The 16,886-nt window shown below is 38.7% G+C and overlaps 1 protein-coding gene across 8 annotated transcripts in view; it reads left to right on the forward strand.

Annotated features, from left to right (window-relative positions):
• The window catches only part of LOC309506221 (protein NLRC3-like), a 186,779-nt gene extending 170,179 nt beyond the window's left edge, over positions 1-16,600 (forward strand). For 4 of the 8 annotated variants that reach the window (XM_082179927.1, XM_082179936.1, XM_082179933.1 and 1 more), the window contains 3 exons: positions 5,557-5,730; positions 15,400-15,573; positions 16,112-16,600. In XM_082179927.1, coding sequence (XP_082036053.1) covers positions 5,557-5,730; positions 15,400-15,573; positions 16,112-16,118 — 355 coding nt within the window. In that variant the 3' untranslated portion in view covers positions 16,119-16,600. The remainder of the gene's footprint in view (positions 1-5,556; positions 5,731-15,399; positions 15,574-16,111) is intronic. The other 4 variants (XM_082179930.1, XM_082179928.1, XM_082179931.1 and 1 more) reach the window with 3 other exon arrangements.
• The last annotated feature ends 286 nt before the right edge of the window (positions 16,601-16,886 follow it).

The following is a 16,886-nucleotide window of genomic DNA, read 5'->3' on the forward strand; positions in this document are numbered from 1 at the left end:
TCAACACATTGAGATCAAATCTGAGACAGAAGTTTGAGTGTTTGTGTGAGGGAATATCAAAGCAGGGAAACCCAACACTCCTGAACGAGATCTACACAGAGCTCTATATCACAGAGAGTGAAAGTGGAGAGATCAATAATGAGCATGAGGTGAGACAGATTGAGACACAGTCCAGGAGAGCAGAAACAGAGGACACACCGATCAAATGCAGTGACATCTTTACACCTTTACCTGGACAAGACAAACCCATCAGAACTGTGCTGACAAAGGGAGTCGCTGGCATTGGGAAAACAGTCTCTGTGCAGAAGCTCATCCTGGACTGGGCTGAAGGGAAAGAGAATCAGGACGTCCAGCTCATATTTCCACTTGCTTTCAGAGAGCTCAACTTGATGAAGGACAAAACACTCAGTCTTTCAGATCTTCTTCATCGCTTTTTCCCTGAAACAAAAGAAATGGACATATCCAGTGATGAGTATAAAGTGTTGTTCATCTTTGATGGTCTGGATGAGTGTCGCCTGTCTCTGGATTTTCAGAGCGATGTGAGGTTGTGTGATGTGACTGAATCAGCCTCAGTGGACGAGCTGCTGACGAACCTCATTGTGGGGAATCTGCTTCCCTCTGCTCTCATCTGGATCACCTCCAGACCAGCAGCAGCGGATCTCGTCCCCTCTGAGTGTGTCCATCGAGTGAGAGAGGTACGAGGCTTCAGTGACACACAGAAGGAGGAATACTTCAGGAAGAGAATCAGTGATCAGAGTCTAGCCGACAGGATCATCTCACACCTGAAGTCCTCAAGGAGCCTCTTTATTATGTGCCACATCCCAGTGTTCTGCTGGATCTCAGCCACTGTTCTAGAGAAGATGTTGAGTGAAGCAGAGAGAGGAGAGATTCCCAAGACTCTCACTCAAATGTACACACACTTCCTGATCATTCAGACCAACATCAAACATGAGAAGGACTTTGAGAAGAAAGTGAAAGATGAAGACATGATTGTCAAACTGGGGAAACTGGCTTATCGGCAGCTTGTGAAAGGCAACCTGATCTTCTATGAGGAAGACCTGAGCGAGTGTGGCATTGATGTGACAGAAGCATCAGTTTACTCAGGATTGTGCACTCAGATCTTCAGAGAGGAGTTGGGCTTGTATCAGGGGAAAGTCTTCAGCTTTGTTCATCTGAGCATTCAAGAACATCTAGCAGCTCTATATGTGCATCTCTCCTTTATCAACAATAACATCAATGTGTTTGACCAGATTACCAAACCAACTAATAGAGACAAAGTTTCCCTATCTGATCTCCATCAGAGAGCCGTGGATGAGGCTTTAGACAGTAAAAATGGGCATCTGGACCTTTTCCTTCGTTTCCTTCTGGGTCTGTCAGTGGAGTCTAATCAGAGTCTCTTACAAGAACTAAAGACACGGACAGCAAACAGCTCTCACAACAATGAGGAAACAGTTGACTATATCAAAGAAAAGATCAGTGAGAATCCCTCTCCAGATAAATACATCAATCTGTTTCACTGTCTGAATGAAAGGGTGATCTTTCTCTAGTGAACGAAGCTGAACCTCATACGAGCTCTGGAGGATTACTTGATGTGAAACTCTCCTCGTCTCAGTGGTCAGCTTTAGTGGTTGTGTTGTTGTCCTCAGAGGAGACACTGCAGACGTTTTACCTGAAGAGCTTAATTGGAGACAGAAATGATCGGTAAGTAACACTGAATACAATCATTACTGTCTAAAACATTATGAACAAAAATAAACTAATAGATTAGAGGTGTTTAAAGGGTAACTCTCTCCAAAATGACACCTAGGGTCTTTTTGTTAATCTACCCGAGGCAAATTTTCGTTTAAAAGCATAATTAGAATGGAAACACCACTTTTAAGTTTGACCTTATTTTCATTTTCAGTCAATTTGCCTTTTGAATGGGAGTGCTTGGGGCACTTCTATGATAGCATCAAAAATCGCTATTTTCAAAACACTAAGAAGGCTCGACACAACATGAAACTTTGCTCAAAGTATCACCAGGGGCTCTACACATGAACTTGAGCATTGAGAACATTGTTTCTGTACACAGAGTTTTCTAAAAAGAAAGATTTTGAGCAACTTTCAGCGTATTTTCAGGCATACACTCTAAATTGAGAATTAACCATTTCTTCTTTGAGACAAATCTTTGTTTGATTTGCAAACATAGACGTTCGCGGAAGGCTTTAAGACCCAGCAGAATCCTCTACCGGCATTCGCTCCCGCTTCACAGCCATCAGGACTCGCGCTAAACGGCAAATCCATTCTTTCACTGTCTGCGTTTTGGTTCCGGCTAATCAGTTTGGGCGACTACAAACAACGTGATTATTGTTCATGAGTCCAACATTCAGCAACGCAAGAAAACATGCGACACTTGTCAAAAATCTTTCACTATTGCAAGATAATCTTAAAAAGAGAAAAACATTTTACATTAAAGGTGCAGTGTGTAATTTTTAGGGCATCTAGTGGTGAGGTTTGCGAATTGCAAACAGCTAGTCACTCACCGCCTATCCCTCCCTTTGCAAACTCGAAGGAGAAGCTACGGTGGCCGACGTAGGATAAAAGATGTCGTCGTCTGAGTATGTAATATAATAATACTAATCAGCTGATTGTCTCACGAACATAACCAGCACATTTCTCCCCACATAGCAAATCCACAACACAGCGAGGGAGAAGAACCACATGAAACTATCCAACTACAATTTTTTTCTAACAGGGTAATAAAAGTTTAGTTGGCTAATATGAGCTGTTATGCTGTAGGCTAACGTTAGTGTTTTACGGTCAATTACTAATCAGCTGATTGTCTCACGAACGTAACCAGCACATTTATCCCCACATAGCAAAGCCATAACACAGCGAGGGAGAAGAACTAAGTTACATGAAACAATCTAACTACATATTTTACACCACTGACAAGGAAAAAGTCACTTACTAGGGCTGTCAAAATTGCTCAAAAATGACCTTCGAATATTCCCTCTAAAAAAAACACATATTCGAACTATTCGAACATCTGGTTGCGCATTTTGTCAATGACGCGCATTACGTCAATAACAGGCCAAATTAATACAAAGAGACATAACTACTTGTATAGGTAGTTTATTTAAGTTTAAACATATTTGACAACGTATTACCTACACCAATGGTTCTCAACCTCTCCTGCAGGGACCCCCTGACAGGCCATGTTTCTGTTTTAACCCTGAAATGGCACACCTGATTCAATTAATGAATAGTTATTAGAGTAGGAAGAGTAGGAATTAGTCAATTAATCAATTAGTCAACTACTCATTAAGCCTTTAATTAATTGAATCAGGTGTGCCATTTCAGGGTTAAAACAGAAACATGGCCTGTCAGGGGGTCCCTGCAGGAGAGGTTGAGAACCACTGACCTACACAAAAACAAGTAAATCAACTAATGGCCAAGACCGCAGACCTCCCTCACGCTCGCTTGCTCACTCGCACTCGCAGGCACTCTTTCCGGCTGTGACGTCATCTATGGCTGCCGCTTGATCGTTCGGTTTGGCCGGCGCAACTTTCCGCTGGTAGACTGAATACGCCCACACAGACACACAACACAGGGACGAAACGACGAGACAGTGCAGTGTAAGTGTATGAAATGACAGAGAAATGGATATGGAAGGGAGAGTGGAGAAATGGGTGAATGTCCATGTGCTATCAGCATCTCGTGTGCACCCGCTCCTATGATAGCGGCAATGTGAGGGAGGAACAAGACGTGGATGAATGAGGTCACACTGTGTGTGTGTGTTTGTGTACGTGTGTACGCGCACCAGTGCTGCTTCCCCAGCGGTGGCAGCTTATGTGACTTTATTACAATTAGCTTACTTCTCATTTCAAAAACAACTTGTTTAACACAAAATACTTCTTGATTCAGGAAAATATATGCATCTGACAGGACAAAAAAAATCTGATATGTCAAAATAGTGTTGTAGTATAAATGTAGACTAAGGGACCGTTTGGAATTTATAGGATGGACCACTGGAGGAAAATAGGGGAGGGTTATGTATTTTTATTCTTTGTTGAGGGGAAGGTCATTCAACTTTTTTTAGTCTAGGGGGAGGGTCACCCAACTTTTGTATTCATGAAAACAGCAACATTTCAAAGTGGCTTGTTTGGTGCATATTTTTCCATGTAGCTCTCTCTGTCTCAGCCCCCCATCGCTAGCAGATGGGTCTGACCCAACAAAAATCCAGTTTGGCGCAGTTTGACAGTGCGCGAGTGCTTTGGGCGTTCATGCTCAGAAAAAGTGCATCATGTCAGAACAGAACGCCAATGAAATGTTTACCCAGCTAAGTTTTAAAGCACAAGCAAATAATGAATTTTTGCGATTGCGAATAAGTGCAGTGTCCTGTGAGTGAACTCTACCGCTGCAGTAACATGTGATGTGAATGTACGTCGAGTTTTACAGTATTGGGACTGAGATGCCAGAACTGCAGCTGATAGAATGTGCGCTGTAGCAGGATACTACCATATTTTAGTGTTACAACAACAATGTTAGTGAGTAAATCTACTGAAATGGCCACCATAACAGTGGAGTGTGATGTGTAAGATGAGAAAGAAGAGGTTAAGTTGTTTGTCATGGTTGTAAAAAAACAAAACAATGGCTATCTGAACATCTTTGCCAAGCGCAAACCAGTACAGAAGTAATCAATAAATTATCGGGGAGGGTCATGCCTTTTTTCACAATCATTTTGGAGGGTCATAGAAAAGATTATTGCTGGCGAAGGGAGGGTCAAGTCTATTTTGACTATAGATCTCAAAACTCCTGCGGTAGCCCCTTAAATAAAAAACTAACAGAAATACTGAATAAGGCTTCTACAGTTATAGATACTAAAACAACTTTTTCACATGTCCTTTATAAAGCAGTGTTTAATAAAAAAAAATTGAGGGTGTTTAGGAAGGTATTTATGAATTATTATTATTTTTAGCATTAATAATTAACTTGTTTATTTTTTATTTTCAATTAGTGTCACACAAAATACAGCAGATGAAGTTCTTCAGAAGCTGCTGCCTGTGGTTACAGCAACTAGATCAGCTGTGTAAGTAACACTGAGAACAATCATCACGGTTAAAATATTATAACATTTCTTAAACATTATAAATTAATGGTTTAACAAAAAACATGAGTGTCACACTTAAGCTTTTAAACTCTCCAACTATCTGACCTGATTTGTGATCTATGTAACCATTTTTTTAAAATAATATTTGTGTGAGAAATTTATTTTCAAATACATCCATTTATAATGTATGTATATAAACATTTATATTTAGACTTTTTTATATTAATTTTAATTTAATTTAAATGTTAATACATTTATATTTATGGTAAAAAAAAAATTATTCAATGTATTCCATTTTATCAGTTTTATATAATCTTTCTAACTCACACAGAGACATAATCTCTAGAATATTGTTAGAATTCACTGTTTAAAAAAAGAGATATTGCACAAATTATAAACACAATTAAGAAAACAAAGATTTCTGTTTTGATCTGAGAGAGTGAAGAGTGTGTTGTACTCTACAGGTTGTATGATTGTGGTGTCACAGATAAAGGTTGTGCTGCTCTGGCTTCAGCTCTGAGATCAAACCCCTCACACCTGAGACAACTGATTCTGTCTGGGAATAAACTAGGAGACTCAGGAGTGAAGCTGCTCTCCGCTGTACTGGAGAATCCTCACTGTAAACTGGAGATACTGTGGTAAGATCATAGGTGCCTCTCACATGAAACTGTCACTGTGAATTCATAAAATATAATCAAAATGGAATTAAATACAGTGGAAATAACTATTATTACATTAATTACGAGCAAAGCTATTGAAACAACATGATCAAATTCATCAAATTAATTTCACGTCTGCTCATATGATGTAAGATAATATTTTTCTGTTTGAAGTGTTTGCTCTGTTTCTCCTGCTGCTGTGAGTTTGTGTTTGATCTGTAAATGATTGAACACATGAGCTTCTCCTCATTAAGGTGATTCTGCAATACTGATAGTCACACTGAAAAACACACTTTGACATCATGATATACATTTAACACCCTTTACTTTAACCTGTTAAGCTGCAACGCCACTTTTGAAAAATCCCCAGAAATGGCATACCCAAACTGAAACAGATCCAGTTCATGAACCCTTTGTACTAAAAGCACAAGTATGATCTCATTTGAAAGCTGACACCTGGCAGTTTATTGTTAATGTAGAATTAATTATTGTCATAATAAAAAAAATAATTATAAATAGCTTCAAAGTTTTGTAAAGTTATTAGAAATTAATTTTTATAAAAAATCTTCATGAAAATAAAATTTAAGTTGGCATTGTATCAATCTAGAAATGCACTGCAGCTAAAGCCACATGTCTGACCATGTTATGTTTAAAATCTGAAGATAAGTCTAAAACTCTGTATTTAGTTAAATGTTTTTCAAGATCATGTCATATGACTTTATTTTGATTAGACTCTAAAATGCAACTGATGTTTATTGTCATCTTCTAAAGCATCCATTCAGTCTATTGTCTCTATTGTTTTGTGGTGCAAATGAGCCCCATACAGTGTCAGTCTCCCCTGCACACATTCACACCTCTCCAGCCTATTTATGGCTCTAAATATGCATTTCTTTTGTCTGCATTATAATTACTAACGACTGGCTATTCACACTGTTTCAATCCCTAATTTATTTAATCAAAGTTCTCACTTCACATTTGAAACTGTATCAAATGCCCTTCTTTAATAAAGAAACATTTCAGTAAGCATGAAATGCTTAAATTTACCTGTTTAGAAAAATTCATAAAAGAATAACTGCTAGGTGGCAGGTGCACCTAGGGCTAGCTAGCATGTTAGCTTAGCACACCATCAATACACGACAATTTATGAGATTAAAACCATGTTTGTGCTCCAAACTTACTTTATAGCGCAAATCGAATGTTTTAAATAATCTGTGATCTGATTTGGCTTCAGATTAAAAAATCTGACAGAAAATATATTATTTTATAGTATTCTGCACGATGATAAAGTCTATATCGATTAGCATTACACTATAAATGTAATCTATTATTATGAAAATACCTGACATGGCTCGAAGAACCCAGGTAAATCAAATATCATTGCAAAGATGTTTATTGTCTTCAAAGTCTTTATCTGCATGTTACAGTAATCTCTGGAAGCTTTGTATGTGTCAGGGACTTCCTGGAATGTCACATGATTATGGCACTTCTTCATGTCTTCCATATATGGACTAATACTGTGCATAGGGCGCCCTCAGGCTGCTGGTATGGATTGAAAACACAGTACATCAGAGTATCCAGCGCTCATAATTATTACATTGACACATTTGGGTATAAATTCAATAAATATTATTCCTGTCTATAGAAATTTGATGTAAACCTATGAGAATATGTACATATTTCTCCAAATCTGCACATTTTTGAGCTAAAAGCACTGAGGGACGTTGTTTTGTCAAGCGCTGTCATGACGACAGCACAGGAGTTTTTCTCTGAATGGGAGCGGCTGACGCTCATAATTCATGTTAAAGGTATCGACAAATTTTTTTCATTTCATAACTCCTGACACAAATTAAGACATAACTGTCAATATAAGTTTCTCAGAATACAATAGTGGTCAAATACTGAAACTTGAGTCTTATATCTTTTTAATGATGTATAGTTTGTCAAGGTAATAACATTAAATCTGATAGTAACTTTGAACTATTTAAAAAAAAAACACTTCAGTGCGTCCGCGCACTGGTGAAGCTTAACCAGTCTGATATGGATCGCGTGGATTTTCATCTGGGCCGAACGGATCCAAAGCTCCCGGGAGTGAGCGGTGCTTGAGGCCAGTTCCGGTCTGCGAGTCAAATCGGGACGCGGTCTGTGCCTCATCACCTGTGTGGAGCACCTCCGACCGGATCTTTCCCACCCGGCCTGCTTTCCATCGTGCGCCCCGCCAGCGTGTCCTGTGCCCGGTTACCTGTCGGACGGATCATGCCATCCAGCCTGTCCCAGACCAGCCCTTGTCACGCACGCGCTCTACCAGGATTGCACTTCTCAATGCGCGCTCCATTGCGAGCAAGGCTCTTACCCTGAATGACCATTTCACTAAGGAGAACTTGGATTTTCTGTGGCAGCACAGAAACCAGCACTTTCATCTTAAAGAACTATGCCCCCCGCACTGCTCTGTGTTTGGGACTCGGAAGCGGACTTGCGCTGGTCTTTCGGGATTCTTTCTGCTGCAGTTTGATGGACACCGCTTCGTTCGACTCCTTTGAGCTGCAGATGTGTAAGGTTGGGAAAACAGACCCCTTTTACTGTGTTTTAGTTTACCGACCTCCTGGTCCTGCACGTACATTTCTTGATGATTTCTCTGAGTTTTTAACATCTAACTAGATCGCGTTTTAGTCCTTGGGGACTTCAATCTGCATATTGACGATCCCTCTTGTTCGACTGCAGCTGAACTGTTGACTATTATGGACTCTTTCAATTTTGTACAGCATGTTTCTGGCCCCACGCATAAAAAAAGGCCACACGTTAGATTTGGTTTTCTCTTGTGGCCTAAACATTGATAAACTGAGTGTTGAAGAATTTCAAATTAGTGACCATTGTTGTATTTCTTTTAATTTGTCACTTACCATGATGCCTACTGTCTGTAATGTTGTAACACAAAAACGCATCATTAGTGAGACAACACTTAGTGATTTCTCTGCCTCTTTTGACTCTCGCTCCTTTGTTGAATGTGATGATGTTGATTCATTTGTGTAAAGTTTCAACAACCATTGTCTGTCGGTTTTGGATATGGTAGCGCCTGTTAAAAAGATTTCAGGGTCACAGAAAAAGGCCCTCCCATGGATATGAAAAAGGCCCTCCCATGGAATAACATTTGCAGTTTTTGGAGAAAATGTTGGGGTACACAGAGGTACACTGGATCTGAATGAATTGATAAAGCAGCTTATTTTTCTAATCTTGTGTCAGGAAATAAGAAAAATCCAAAAGTCTTGTTTGACACCATTGAAAATCTTACTGCACCTTCGGCTCCTCTTGTGCCTGTGTACACACATGAGGACTGTAACAACTTTTTGTCGTTTTTTTTTTTAACAAAGTACATGACATTAGGGCCACTGTTAATCCTCCACTCATAAGTGTTTGTTCTACTGAGTTCTCACCGGTGTCGTCTTGGTCGTCCTTCACTCCTGTCAGCCTACAGAATGTGAAGACCATAACAGGAAATATGAAACTGTCTTTGAGCCCCGCTGACATTGTCCCAACAACTCTTTTGTTGAAAATGTTTGATATTGCCGGCCCCAGTGTGGTAAAAATTATTAATCTGTCACTTCTGGCTCAGTCCCCAGCTACTTCAAACACGCTGTGGTAAACCCGATCCTTAAAAAGCCCAGTCTTGACCTTTCAGAACCTAAAAACTATAGGCCCATATCTAAACTTCCATTTATCTCCAAAATTTTGGAAAAAGTAGTGGCATGCCAGCTGACCTCCTTTATGGAGCAGCACAACTTGTTTGATACTTTGCAGTCTGGTTTTCGAAAATTGCACTCCACTGAAACAGCCCTTATCAAAGTCTCTAGTGATGTAATGATGGCAGCAGACTCTGGCCGCTACACTGTACTTGTACTTCTTGATTTGACTTCTGCTTTTGACACTGTGGATCACAGTATACTGATCAATCGGCTTCATAATGAGATGGGACTATCAGGATCTGTCCTTCAGTGGTTCTCTTCCTATATTCATGACAGAACCTTTAATGTTGCTGTAAACAATGTACAGTCTGATGTGACCAATTTGTCCTGCGGAGTGGCACAAGGGTCAGTTTTGGGTCCTATTTTGTTTTTACTGTACATTTTGCCACTTGGTCAAATAATCGGTTGTTTCAAGGATGTATCATATCATTTCTATGCCGACGTGTCCAGTTGTATTGTTCTTTTAATGATGCTGAGTTTCATCGTTTGTCTCTGTTCCTAGAGTGTGTGTCCTCCATCAAAGACTGGCTGGCCACTAACTACTTGCAGATAAATTCAAACAAGACTGAAAAGCTGATCTTTGCTCCAGACCATAAGATCCCGCTGATCAAACAGCACCTTGGCTCTCTGGGCTCCTCTGTCAAATCCAGCCTCAGAAACCTGGGGGTTGTGTTTGACCAGGCCATGTCTTTGGAGACACACTCAAAACAGCTCGTCCGAAATTGCTTTTATCATCTTAGGAACATCTCTAAAATTCTAAAATCTAAAATCTGGAAATGATAATTCACGCTTTCATATCAACAAGACTTGACTACTGCAACTCTGTTTTCACCTGTCTGAATAAGTCTGCTCTGAACAAACTGCAAATTGTTCAAAATTCTGCTGCTAGACTTTTAACAGGTGCCCCTCGAAGGTCTCATATCACTCCAGTCTTGTCGGCTCTCCTTTGGCTCCCTGTAAAATTCAGGATTGATTTTAAGATTTTAGTGCTGACTTTCAGAGCCTTAAACGGTCAGGCCCCACAGTACATCCTGGACCTTTTGAAGCCGTATTCCTCTGGCCGCACTCTTTGGTCCTCTGGCCAGAACCTGCTTGTAGTCCTTAAGACTCGTTATAAGACCCGAGGGGACATGTCTTTTCAGTCTGTTGCTCCCAGACTGTGGAACGCCCTGCCCCTGTCCATGCGTCTGGCAGACTCTGTTGTCTCTTTTAAAAAAGGATCTGAAAACCTGTTTATTTAGGAAAGCTTTTGGTTGATGGGTTTTTACTAGTGTCACTTTAATTTTACATATGTATATAATTTTTTTTTATTATTATTGTTTGTTTTACCTATTCTCTTGTACAGCACTTTGTGATTTTATCTGTGAAAAGCGCTTTATAAATAAACTTTACTTACTTACTTACTAAGTGCTACTACTGGGCAGCTCAGCTAAGAGAAGCAATGTTTTGGTTTACAAACGGAAATTCTATCCCTTGGATACGGATTTAGGCGAGTACAACTCAACAATTGCATTTGAATCTGTATCTGTACTCAGCACCCCTGCCCAAATTGAAAAAAGCCACTTCCAACCCCTTTGTTAAAAATACTATTGTTGTATGGTATGAAGTTTTGAAACATATTGAACAGATTCCACAATTATCACAATTTACCCCTATTTGGGGAAACACTGTTTACGCCAGGGACACGTGATGGTGGTTTTAAAATCTTGGCATCAAATGGTTTGAACAAAGTGGCAGATTTATTTAGCAACGAAACTATGCTTAGTTTTCAGGAATTAAGGCAAAAGTTTGATTTGCCTAAAACCCATTTTTTTTAAATATCTTCAAATTAGGAATTTTATCAATAAGACACAGCATCATTCTTTTCTCTTACCAGATCTGTCCCCTTTTAAAAAATTACTTTAAACCACCTTAATGGTGCTAGGGAAGTTTCCAGACAGAGAAAAAGCGTTTGGCTTGGTGTCAAGATATAAGTGAGAACATAACAGAAGATGAATGGCAGAGTATCTGCTTAAAGGCCCAAACCCAGACACTTAATACCAGGTTTAAACTTCTGCAGTACAAGTGGATTATGAGAGTATACATATCTCCAGAATTACTACATACATTTAATCCCAACATTCCCAATCAATGTATAAAATACAACCTAGAGATGGGAACTTTATACCATTGCTTATGGAAGTGTCCTCAAGTTCAGCTTTTTTGGGTAAAGGTTTTGGACCTTTTGTCACTGGTGGTGAAACAGAATGTCCCCAAATGTCCTAAACTTTGTATATTTAACATTTTCCCTGTTACTTGCACTTTAACTGGCTCTGGTAAGAAAATGTTGACCTTCTGTTTATTACAAGCAAAACTTGTAACTTTTTATTTCAGCGTACACTTACGTCACTGCCTGGTAGTTCCTATTGTGCTGGGTTCTCTGAAGTCGCGATTCGCCTCTCATAACATAACATGCTCTAAACACACGCACACAGAGTGGATTTTCTTTTGTAATCGCGGCTTTGAACGATTACGTAATCGTGATACCCGTAATCGTAATTGCGATTAGAAATTCAATTAATTGTGTAGCCCTAGTATGGAACCCCTTTATAGGATTTTTGTAAGAAGCTGAACCAAATAGTTTATTTTCTGTGTAACCAGGCATAGCATGCACCATGTCATGATATTAATGTACCATTGTTTTGACTTGTGTATAGTCGGGCTGGTCCGAATACCATTTTTTGAGCTTCGAAGCTTCGGTAGTAATGAACATCGAATATTCGAAGCTTCGGAGAGAGGGTGCTGAAAATATTCTTCTCTCTAATAAAGGCAGGAATCTCTATGTGTCTGTATGTCCGTTTGCATTTTGATTATTTCGAGAACCGTTCATCCAATCGACTTCACAAGGGAGTGCAGTGTCTCATTTGGTGCAACACGCGGATGGACACGCGAGACGTGACACGCAACACATTCAGAATAATAAACTTTTAGTAAACTACAGCGAGCGGGAAGCGGCGCGGGCAGGGCTTGAATGCTCCGAGAACGGACACTATACTAGTGATATAAAAGGCACACACACAGGTCTGTTAACTTAAGCAATACTTTTAAGGTAATCTAATATTTTCCTGACTAACAAATTACTGACACAGTAAAGTGTAGATTTAAATAAAGAAAAACGAAATTTAAATAAAGAAAAACGAGATTTAAATAAAGAAAAACGAGATTTAAATAAAGAAAAACGAAATTTAAATAAAGAAAAAACGAAATTTAAATAAAGAAAAACGAAATTTAAATAAAGAAAAAACGAAATTTAAATAAAGAAAAACGAAATTTAAATAAAGAAAAAACGAAATTTAAATAAAGAAAAACGAAATTTAAATAAAGAAAAACGAAATTAAGTTAAATTAAAAACGAGATTAATTTAGATTGATAATAACGGGTAAAAAGGCTAATACATTTTGTTTCTATTAGCCTATTCTATTTTCCACAATGTCAAAGCAACGCAGCTTAACCCAAAACACAAGCTCAGGCATGAACTTCGGTCCATACAAACGTACGCCGCTGTTCTGCGCTCTAGCCAGAGAACACTCCCGTTGCTGGAACATAGACGTCGGTTCTATTTCTAGAATGCACGCGTTTTCCGCATGGCTCGAGCCGCGCCTGAGCCGCGTGTCTCACGCAGGCAGTGTGCAAACTCCAACCTGTTAACATGGGAGCCGGAAAAAAAAACGGACACGCCACGCAGACGCTCACGCCACGCAGCCAGTGTGTCGCCGGCCTTATTCAAGCGCGAATGAGAACTGTTTCGCGAGGGATCCCAGGTGTGAAAAAAAAAAAAGAAAAAAAAAAGAAAGAATATTCGAATGTCAAATTTTCAAATCGAATACCAACCCACAGAACGAATATTCGAATATTCGATTATTCGGGTACAGCCCTAGTGTATAGTATAGATGTTGTTGCTTTTTTGTGCTTTTTTTTTTCTGTTTAATGTAAATGTTGCTAAAATCAATAAAGACAGTGTTTAAAAAGCTAATTTACTCTATTTTGTTTATATTTGAACTTTAAACTTTTATCCCAGTACTTCTATGATAATTTGAACTATTGTATCACAGAAATATTGATACTATGATGAGGTTGAAAAGACCCTTCATGCACACCGAGTTTGTTGGCGATCGGAAGAATTCCCTAGGAGGAGTATTTCAAATTCCAAAGCATACGTTTCCAAACAACCCTAAATAGCAGACTTCCTGTTGGGCTGGCGAAAAAAGTAAGAGTACGAAAGTTGTTCGTTCCTATGAGCATGCAAGCGTGTCTGATTTATGGACCAAGTTTTCGGACCCCGTTTGAGGGGGCGCCATTGAGACACTTTGGCGACACAGTTTCAAGAGTTTTCGAGCACGTTAAGGGCTCCAAAAGTGCCTGAGAAGTCGTTAGAAAAATAATAAGAATAATAAAGAATAATCCTTAGGAAAACAATAGGGCCTTCGCCCTTTCAGGGCTTGGGCCCTAATAATAATAATAAACGGAGCAATTCCAAGAGGGTCCTCACACCATCGGTGCTCGGGCCCTAAAAATTGCAATAGTTTGGTGAATCGATTTTTTTTCTCCCAGTCCTAACACACACAAGTTCCTTTTTTACAAATACAATAAACACACACACACACACACACTCTCTCTCTCTCTCTCTCTCTCTCTCTCTCTCTCTCTCTCTCTCTCTCTCTCTCTCTCTCTCTCTCTCTCTCTCACACACACACACACACATGTTGGGTTTTCAGGTCTTATGGGGACTTTCCATAGAAATAATGATTTTTATACTGTACAAACTGTATATTTAATCCCCTAATCCTAACTGATGTATATTAACAACATGAACTAATGAGAATTTGTATATATTTTATAGGGGTGTAACGGTTCACAAAATTCACGGTTCGGTTCGATACGATACACTTGTGTCACGGTTCGGTTCGGTACGGTTCGGAACGTTTTGATACAGCAAAAAGAAAGAAATGCCAGAGAAATGTCCTTGATTACATTTTTTTAATTCTTTTTTTTTATTAAAACTAACATCTTAAATTTTTTTTTTTTTTTTTTTATTTGAGCAATTCTAGAGCTATAATTGAGCATACAAAACAAAACAGCTCCTTGGAAAAAATGACATGTAATATTGTAGTAGTTATAAACAAAGGTTTATTTTAGTTCAGATTAACATTTGAGGGCAGCAATTGTATTCAATAATGTCAAAATAAAACCGACGTAATGTTACTTGAAGGCATTATAACCTACTATTCCTGCCAAACTTCCATGGTTGCAGTTAGTGTTACTACCGTAAATCCATGGTGAATGTTGCTGATCTGTGGACACTGGATAGTTCATTCATGGCACAATGTTTCTTTCTGGTTTCTACGCGCTGTTTGATCCGTTAATAACGGAGAAATGAGAATATTTCTCACTAGATCTCGCAGTAATGTTATTACTTCTGTGGCGAATTCAAATGCTTTCTTTACTGGATCTCTTATTAGCGCTGTGTAGTAACAGTGTCACATGATCACGATCGGCTCGCGCTGCACTGGTCCAAACTGATAAACGGTCCTTCAACCACACAATAACGAGCAGTTTCGTTCCGCTTGCATTACGTTTGCCATTTGATGTTGAGCAATGTTGTGGTTGCGCCGGCGTCTCTTAAGCGCGCTTGCCACGCGCAACGCGCCTACATTTGAAATAACGAAATTTTGGTCGGCAGGAAAAATGGTCCAATGGTTCGGTTTGAAAATGCACGTACCGAAAACCGAACCGAAAGCCTCGTACCGAACGGTTCAATACGAATACGTGTATCGTTAAACCCCTAATATTTTATATTGACAGCATAATGTTATTTATTAAGTGTTGTGTTAGCTTTAGATATAGGCTTAATGTGTGTCATTGTTTTCTACAGGTTGAGGGATTGTGGTGTCACAGATGAAGGTTGTGCTGCTCTGTCTTCAGCTCTGAGATCAAACCCCTCACACCTGAGAAAACTGTATCTGTATAATAATAAACTAGGAGACTCAGGAGTGAAGCTGCTGAAGGATCTGAAGGATGATCCACATTATAAACTGAAGACACTAATGTAAGAATGGTTTTTAACGATTTTCATTATCATATTTTCATTTAAATTTCTAATTTGCTCACTAGAAATAAAAGTAAAGGTTCAGGTTCAGTAACACCACGTGTGTGTGAAGTCTTAAATTCAGCTTCAGTTTCTGTAGGTCTCTGAACTTTAAACTGTGTTTAATATGAGTTTAATTCTGCTCATACTGTTGTGACTGATTGTGAAAATAATATAAATGTTATTTTCAGCTTTTCCCCTTTAACTTTTTTACTGTGTTTGATAATCTGAGATTTGGGTTGTTTGTTATTAACTGATATTAAATGTGTAGTGAGTGTAATGATCATTTCTGCTGGTTCTGTATCAGCTGTCCATTGTGTGAAAGTGACCTTTTATGTGCTTTTGATTTTGTAAAGTGACTTTGAGCATCAGATAGAAGCTATATTATCATGTTTGAGAATTAATTAATATAGATTATCTAGTTAGTTTTCTTATAAAAAGATGTGACAGACATAATATCTCATACTGCATATGTGACTGTTTGTGTGTTTTATTTTAGGTATTAGATGACAGTCTGATCTTCTGATGATCATCTGATGGTGAATAAGGATCCACTACAGAGACTCACAGTCAACAGAATCAACAGAGACTGAAGAGACAGTGACTTCACTGTTATAAATTAAGACTTCATTTAGATTTCAACGATCCTCTGACAGACCTGATGAGGCGGCAGTGAAACACCTTTTATTTCACAGCAAATTACAGTTTCTCATTCATAGATTAACCATTTTATTTGTATAAATGCACAGTATAAACTCAAAAAGGTTAGAGTTTTGTTACAGAGAAAATATAGAGCGTGAATGTGTTTGTGTTGAACCAGCAGAGGGAGACAAAGACTGAATGAAAGATTTATTTTTCATAATTATGAAAAAAATAAATAAATCAAGCTCACTTTTGAAAAACAAACAATGGAAGCTTGAGTGTATACATCATGTTTTTAACAATAGTTGTATTACATTTGTATTAATGTATTAAAGGGGTAAAATGATGCGTTTTCATGTTTTTGTTTTTACTTGCATGTGTTATGTAGCTGTTTGTGCATGTATAAGATCTGCAAACTTACAACTCTCAAAGTCTCCTGCTAAAAGATTTATTCTATCTAATGCCTGATACACACTGTATGATTTTGTTCTGTTCCAGACAAAAGATGAGGATCGTGAAACAATCGTGGTGATTTCTGTGGTCGTGGCTCCTAAACAGTCTTTTGATCAAAGATAGCATGTGATAATTTACTGACAGTGTCATGATCATCTCAGTGTGTTGTTGCTACGACC

The sequence above is a fragment of the Leuciscus leuciscus genome, assembly GCF_965113295.1.
Source record: "Leuciscus leuciscus genome assembly, chromosome: 9".
NCBI classification, from domain to species: Eukaryota; Metazoa; Chordata; class Actinopteri; order Cypriniformes; family Leuciscidae; genus Leuciscus; species Leuciscus leuciscus.